This window comes from Rattus rattus, chromosome 4 (assembly GCF_011064425.1).
Source record: "Rattus rattus isolate New Zealand chromosome 4, Rrattus_CSIRO_v1, whole genome shotgun sequence".
NCBI lineage: Eukaryota > Metazoa > Chordata > Mammalia > Rodentia > Muridae > Rattus > Rattus rattus.
The window spans coordinates 85,779,877-85,788,131 of NC_046157.1; the positions used below are offsets into that span (position 1 = coordinate 85,779,877).

At 45.5% G+C, this 8,255-nt stretch overlaps 1 protein-coding gene across 1 annotated transcript; it reads right to left on the reverse strand.

The window, feature by feature from the left end:
- Positions 1 to 547: 547 nt before the first annotated feature.
- Enpp5 (ectonucleotide pyrophosphatase/phosphodiesterase family member 5) lies at positions 548 to 7,395 on the reverse strand. The gene is made up of 4 exons (XM_032900685.1): positions 7,258 to 7,395; positions 5,073 to 5,937; positions 3,649 to 3,825; positions 548 to 1,366 (listed from the first exon to the last, which is right to left on the reverse strand). Exons 2-4 carry the CDS (start codon positions 5,899 to 5,901, stop codon positions 939 to 941), a joined length of 1,434 nt encoding a protein of 477 aa, XP_032756576.1. The 5' UTR covers positions 5,902 to 5,937; positions 7,258 to 7,395; the 3' UTR covers positions 548 to 938.
- Between the last annotated feature and the right edge of the window lie 860 nt (positions 7,396 to 8,255).

Here is an 8,255-nt window from a genome sequence, read left to right on the forward strand (position 1 = left end):
CAAATCATGACAGGCAGGGAAGAAAAACACAGCAGAGATGGTGCCTGGCGCCACTGTCCAGGCCACCGCTATTCTACACAGGAAGGAAGTCTTATGTGAATGGCGTCCTCATCCTGGAATGAGGACCAGGCTCATCCACAGGGAGCGATAACTAACGTCTAAGACTAAGATCTTTAGAATGCACCTTTCCATGCTGGAGTCTATCTGAGGGAAGAAGCGAACGAAAACGTTGGTCCTTGGAGAGGAAACGTAACTAGAAATGCCCACAATGCAATCTGCTGCTGGAAATGCATCTACCCAGATGCAGGCTACAAACTTGGTCCCACTGACTTTTTACCTCCACCTCCTCCTCCTCCTCCTCCTCCTCCTCCTCCTCCTCCTCCTCCTCCTCCTCCTGCTCCTCCTCCTCCTCCTCCTCCTCCTCCTCCTCCTCCTTGAATTTAAGGAGACAGAGTTCTACATTATTTGGGAATTGCCAGAACATTCTTCACTCTGTACATAGAATGCTAGTATTGGGTGACAAGATGCATTGTTAGTTGTCATTTTCAACCAAGCTACTAGATGTGTTTCTAAAGTGCACGTCAGAGGAAAAAGGACCTACTAGGATAGTGAAAGGACACCATCTTAGGTACCTTTAATAGTGCAAAGTTGTTGAGTATGTATGTACATCACGTGTGCCAACCCCAAGTAGAGCACCATCTACCTACTGAGCCAAAGAAAGCCACAGAGGGGTACCCTTACGTCTCTGACCATTTGCGGGCCGGGGTGTTTTGATCGGTCTGTGTGCATGTGCGTATGTGTGACTGTGCCCACGTAAGGGTTAACTGCTTGGTGGCCTATGCAGACATCCGTAACTCGCTTTCCAGAAGCTGAAGGGTCACCACTGTTAAGAATTTCGCACCCTCCACTTCAGTCCGGAATCCCGTGTCCAAGGAGCGCTAAGCTTGGAGTAACGGTTGAGCGACTTCGACCTGCATATACTGTAAGGTGTGCATTTGACTGCGTATTAAATGCTTAATGAGAACTACGAAGAAAACAATAGCTATAAGGCTGCCAAGAGAGATGCCTATGTAATAAGGGTACGACTCCTCTTGCTCATACTCTCCTGGCTTGGCACTGCCAGGGGGGAGCGTGGTGCTCTGTGTGTAAGGAATTGCTTTTGGAGCTGCTGAACTGAGAAGATCCTGGACATTCCTGAATGATCCATTGTGTGGCAGGGCGGTGACATTGAGGAGATGGCAGACCAGTGAGTACAGATCTGTGGAGTTCATGGCTTCTTTTGTGAAATTCTTTCTGAAGGCAGGACCGTGGGCTAAAAATATTGGATGCATTTCTGCTAAGGCATTATCATAACCATGGTTGCCTACTGTAAAGAGAAAACGCATGAATAAGTTAGCCCCACTGGATGGCGTGAGGATGGTAAGAACTGTCGTACGGTCAGGTTCTGACCTTAAGTGCAAAGGTTATCCAATCCGACTTTATAAAAATGAAGTTCTCGTTTATCATCACTGCCGCTGTCCACCCCACAAATCACCTCGAGAAAAATCAAATGTCACCACCTGGCTACCCATCTTTCTCCTGCGCCTCTTACTACCCTAAAGAGCAAACTAGGAAGGGAACAGGGCAAAGCTGAGCCCGGTCAGGGTGGGGAATGCAGGCAGATGGTTGATTTGTTTTGTTCTGTGGCTGGCTGATTCTTGGCAAATACTTCCTGGGTAGCAACGGAGTCTAACCGTTATTCGAAAGTAACGCGGTGGCAGTCTCAATCACAAAAGCAGAACCCACGATGGCCAACAGAGAGTGAAAAGCACTATATAAAACAAGACAGCACAGCAACCCAACCTTTGGTCACAGCTGTGACCCACTTTGAAACACAAAGGTCAGAACGTGTAGGGAGACTGGGAAGTTTGGACTCTCGTGGCTCCAATGGAGATCCACCTTAGTGTTTCATGCTCTAGAGTGGCTACAAATAAAACTTTAAGAGGTCTTCTGGTGTGGGCATACCCAGGGATTTCTTTGAAAACAAAACAAGGGATCGAAATTGCATGTCCAAAGCTGAATGTATGGCCAGCGTGGTATTAGAGCAAAGGCATGGCCAGTTAAGGCTAAGACGGTGACCTAAGAAAACTGACAAGCATGTATTTGAGAGTAATGAGGAACACAACTCATGACTCCAGTTGTATTAGTTAGTTTTGCTTGCTACAGGGAAATCCACAACAGCATTCAAAGGCAGAAAACGAAAATTCAGGTTCACTGCTCTGGAAGTCACTGATCTGTCATCCCCAGAGTAACTGGACGTCTTCCTGTGAGTCAACTCCACCTGCAGAAACGGCTCTAAATGCCGTAATTCCTTTCGATCTATCCAAGCATGAATATTGCCGGACTTACGAGCCAAGAGCAACGATCCGACAGGGTGCTAGGCTCGTCTGTTCAGTTGATAAATTACACTGGGAAATGTACCATTTTATAATACAGACTTGATTTAGTGTGTTCATTTTTGTGAGAAGTTGGGATCTAGAGTCTAAGCCATATGAGAAACAATAATTCTCTCCTATGCTGTGGACCAGAGAATCTGATTCCAGAGGAGGGAAGAGCAGGGACCTTGTTTTATAATGGTAGTGGTTACCATAAATATTTGAGCTAGGGGACACTATTTAATAAGTGCCCACGGGTGACAGTTCTCAGACTACACTGTGAAGGTGGCTCCTGGGGTTCACATAAAAACAGAGGAGTAGGCCAGTGTCCAATTCAGTGTAGCTAGGTTGGGCCCAAGGATGTGACTTTCTGATGATTTTCTGATGATTTAGTCACTGTTTAGACACACTTTGAAATCTCCTACCTTTGGACTCAGTAACTTGTAGAATTCTGACAGAGAAGGACCCCAAGAGTCGGGTTGAATTATCCACTGAATATATACACGTACAGTAGTAGCAACAGGATCACTGGGGTTTCTTTTTACCAACAAAATAAATGTCGGAATCTAGAATACCCAGCCTATTGTGCAATTGTAGCTCACAAAACCAAACACCCTACAATGCCTTCCTAGATTTACGCTAACTTTAAAATAGGAAGTGTCCTTGGATACCAGCAGACCTCTTCCAAGTAATCCATCTACCTACATGGTTAACAAGCAAACGAAGGTGGAAATTATTCCCAGGAAACAGTCTTCCCAGCTTCCCTGATGTGATCAAATACTGTTTTACTGATTAATTTGTAGGTACAAACGATTGGAAACCAGAATGTGTGAAACTGTACACAGCTGCTATTAGGAGTCACAAAAACACTACAAGCACGTGGTCATGCAACTGCTTCGCTTTCAGTCACTGAACAGGGCAAGCACTCAATTCTAACTCAAGAGACAATTTTACACATTTTTCCCATGGTGGGGATCAAGCCCAGGGCCTTATACATGCTAGGCAAGCATATATGTGCCGCCAAGCATAGCCTTAACCTTATACGTTTCTTACGAACATATCTTACGTATATGTCTTTAAGACATTTCTAGATGAGTACCGATACAACGCAGATCCTTCAACATTTAAGTAACAGAGAGTTAAAACCATCAGTAAGTAAACTGCTGTATTATCCACAGCCTCCACGTTAGCAAGAAACGGTGCAGAATGGGAAGAAATACGATAACATACTCACACAGGAATTCATCTGACTTATTCTGCAAAATATACCACCCTTCGTCAGCCACCGCTACGATCGGTTGGACTCGGTCACTGTGTTTGTAATGCCATCTTTCGGGTATCTCTTCCTTTTTGTAGACCGTTAGATTAGGATGGGCATTGGCCAGCGCGTCATAGACTTCATTAAATTTACCTGAGAAGAAAGGAAGAGAGGAGGACTCAGAGCAAGGCTCACATTCCTACAAACACCCAGGGCGGGGAAGCCAAATGTAAATCAGGCATGGTGGAATTCCACATCCAGAAGAAGAACGAGTCTCAAGGGGAAAATAGAAAAAGCTGGGCTTCTCTTATTAGCACATTCTCTTACAGAATTAATAATAAAAAAAAGGCTTCTTTTAAAAACAGTATTCGCTACTCTCTAAAGACTTAGATATGCATGTAGAAGCACCTGCTGGGACTATGAACATTACCTAAACACCAAGGTTTTGTGAAACCCAAACAAGAAGGACACAGGTAGATTAGACAGACAGCAATCAGTTGTTGTAGCTATAGAGACAGAGTCCCTAGAGAAGAGAGCACGGTACGTGGAGATCAGGAGTAAGGTAACTGGGGTGGAAATCAGCTTGGGAAATTCTGGGGGTATTAAAGAACACCCCAGAACTGAAAATTTACATCTTACCACCATCTTTAACTCCTGTTCCTCAAATCCATTTGTCAGGTCTTTGTCTCTCTAATCAACAAACCTCAACAAGAGAAAACTCACAACACCAAAACCCAGTTGCCTAAGGGAATCTAATGGGCTGGTGGGAATCTAATGGGCTGTTGATGTGCAACATGTATACCGGCAGACGTGCATACTTCCACATTGCTACTTAATAGATTTCGTTAATAGATTTTTCTTAACTCCCCCGAGAGGACACAATCCCCATTGGTGCAGTAGTATAGCTTTTCAAAATCCCTTCTCTCTAAGTAGGACCAACTCTCCAAGGTGCTACAGTTTCACTCAGAAAAGCAAGCCTTGCATATCTGGCTAAATATTCTGTGACCTCTCCTCCACATGTTAACCCTTTACTTCACTTTAAAAGGTTGTCGATGCTTAGGTGAGGCTTTGGGAAGGGGGACTCCTGCAGATGCTTACAAAGCAAGGCACTATTCAAACCGCCTTACCAATCTAAAACAAGTCTAGGACTGACAAACACACTCTCTCCTTCATATATGCCACTGCTTGCCTATTAACCTATTGATTCTAAAATGCTTAAAACCTATAGCCAAAGTGTCAGTATTTCCAGGTATGGGAGGAGATTAAACTCAAGAGACAGAAGACTTTGTTTTCCAAGTCTAAGTACACCGTGATGGTGCAGGCAAGTTTTCTGGAAAGACAGCACTTACACACCGGGCGTGCACAGCGCTAGGCTCCGATCGGTGTGAGGTCAGACTTACCTTCTTTTGGCAGGATGGCAGCTACAGGTGAGTGATCAATCAGGGTGTAGTGCTCTTTGTCCAGGTATTGATCAAGTTCTATCACCCTTTCCTTAGAGCACTGGGTCATCCCGTGGTCGCTTGTGACGATGAGGTTAATATTATTCCACAACTTTGCCTTTTTCAGCATCTTTATCAGATACCCTAACTTGTGGTCAATATCAGAAATAACAGGCCCCATGAGGGGACTGTCAGGTCCCACATCGTGGCCCGTGTCATCCGGCTCTTCCCAATAGAGAAAACCGAGATTGATGGGGTCTTTGGCTGTAAACCATTCAATGATTTTAGCAACTCTGTCCTCAAAGGAAACAGACTCATTGTACGGTAGGTAGTGGGTAGGGAAAGTCTCGTGAATCTTGACGTCTGTTCCAGGCCACATGGCCGCACCACTAGCGTGCCCTGCCCTCTGGTTTGTGATCCACAGTGGTGTGGCTTCTTCCCAAAACTTAGAATCATAAATATTCATGTGCTCCAAGGAGAAAGACTTGTTCAGAACAGGATCGAACATGTCATTTGCAACAATCCCATGATTCTCTGCAAAGAGACCAGTGACCAAAGTGTAATGGTTAGGGTAGGTCTTCGTGATAAAAACATTAGTGACTTGCTTCACATGGACACCGTTTTTCATGACATAATGGAAATGAGGGGTTGGAACTTTATATAAGTAATCCCAGCGGAATCCATCAAAGGAAACTACCAGAACCTTCTGCTGTTCTGTCTGCAGAGAGAGGGGAACTGAATGGCACAGAGCAGCCAATGTGCAAGACACCAGGAGAAACTCTGGAATCATTTTCCCAGGTCCTTGATTAGCTCAGCATAAGGTAACCTGTAGAATAAGCACAGAGGAGTTAACGGTGACAACGGTGATCTGTACATTTTCTTCCAGACTGAGAGTGACATTGATCATCACATTTACATCCTGAGTCACAGCCTGGGCAGTACAGGACTCCATTTGACACGCGACACCGGGGCCCAAAAGCTTTAGTGCCACTTCAAAAACAAGCAACCTTTCAGTTTCCTACAACCTAGCAAAGTATATCCCTCAAAGAAATAAAGGAATTATTCAAATGGACCCCACAATAACATTTAAAGAGATGATTTTTATATGTAACTTTTCAGAGACATATTCAGGGGGATTTAGAATGCTTGAAAATTTGTGGATATGGTGTGTATGTGTACGGTGTGGTGTGTGTGTGTGTGTGTGTGTGTGTGTGTGTGTGTGTGTGTGTGTGGTACGTGTGTATGTGGCTTCATCTTACCTTGCTATGGTCTAGGCAGGATGGTTTTGCTTTCAGAACCACAAGCTGTGTAGGATACCTATGCCCTTAAGGAAAGATTTGCTTCTTTAAACTGTGGTTTCCTCCAAACTAGAAACTGTTTTAGACATTGGTGTCAAGACAATGACTGATTCCAAACTTAAATTTGCTATTGTATCTTGAATGCTACTCATTTTGGTCCAGTTCTGGAAGCATCATTAATAATGGCTGTGATAGGGGAATTAATGGTATGCAGGAAATTGCAACTGACTGATCCCAACTCCTTCCCCTTTGCTTTTCTTTCCTCCCCATTTTCTCTCCCATCTCACTAACACGAAGCGAATTATTATCAATCAAATACAATTTAACGCCAAGACAGAATTAATTGCACAGAACATACGATTATTTTCATGTCTTAGTTAATTGTGGTAAATAGAAGACAACTGTTTTCTTGGGGCGACCTGAAGTGAGACAGGAGGCTCTGTCTAGAGCTTGGGGATGTTCGATAATAAGAAGTAATATTTATAATTATATGGGTGACATAACGCAGGTGGGGGCGGGGATGAGAAAAAAAAGACAAATCTTTCGTTTCTCCACGCAGAAACGCACGAAGACCTGAAAATCTCTAGATCTGGATTGAAATCGCCAAGGCTTTTCCGATCCTTCCTCGTTCCAGCCCTTCCCCCAAAGCCTGGGCAAACAGGAAAACCAAAGAGCAGAGGAGGGTAGAGAAGAGGAATGGGTTTAATGTCAGAGTGCTCGCAGGGGGTAGGGGGTGGGTGGGTGCATCGCCTCCTCCCTCCCGGGTTACTAGGCCTCCCCGCCCCCCTGGCTGGTGACAGCCCCAGTGTGGGCCTGGGGAGGCAGGCCACCCATCCCTGGGGACTCACCCGCGCTGAGATTGATCTGTCCTGGAGCGTTTGGGACCAAGAGGTGGTGGAAGCAAGGGGGCGGATGTCGGATCCCTTTGCCTCACCTGCACACAGCCTCAAGCGCAGAGCACCTGACCCGTCCCTGCAGCCCGCCCCGCTGCTGGAACGCCATTGGCTCCCGCCAGCTTGTCACTGTTACCAGGGCGAAAAATCCGCTCCTAGGAGTAGCGGTGCTGCCTGTCAATTAGCAGAAGCAGGGAGGCGGGCGCTGTGTGGGTTTGAAGCAGGGGGAACTTGGTGGCCAGGTTTGGAGATAGTCATGGGTGACTGGGGGCTCTTGAAAGCTTGTCACTCAGAACTGTCCTACTAGGCCTATTGTGTCCGTGGTGTTGAGGGACTTACGGTGTTATTTCAGTGGTTGGTGATCTGAAACTCATGTTTGTTACAAGCCATTTTGGTTCTATCATCTCTTGTCCTCAGTTTTTCTTCTTCCTTTATCATAAGCTGGTGACGTCACTCTGTAAGCTTTTATCGAAGGAGGAATATCAGAATACTCAAGATTGCTATGAGATGGTGTTTATAGTTTGAGACAGGGTCTCGTGTAGCTCACCCTATCCTGGAACTCAGTTTGTCGCCCCGGATTACCTCAGACCTAAGATCTTCCTGCTCCAATTCCCTAAATTCTAGGGATTACCGACATATATCACAAATACCAGGTTTTATAGGTGCTGGGGATTAAACCCAAGTTTTCCTGGATGCCAGTTGAGTACTCCCTCAACGGAAGTATATCCCCAGCCCTCACGAATCTTTTGTTCATGAATAGCTGGTGTCAAGTATTTTCTCTACGGAAGGCTTTGGGTATCTAATCAGCTCTGCAGCTCAGTGTGTGACTACCAGATGTTTGCAACTTATTCTGAGTTGGTTATGCGTACACTCCCCTGAAAACTCCCTCTAACCAAGCCAGGCTCCAGACTGGCTTAATTGACACTCAGTGGGGGGCGGAGCTGCTGCCTGGA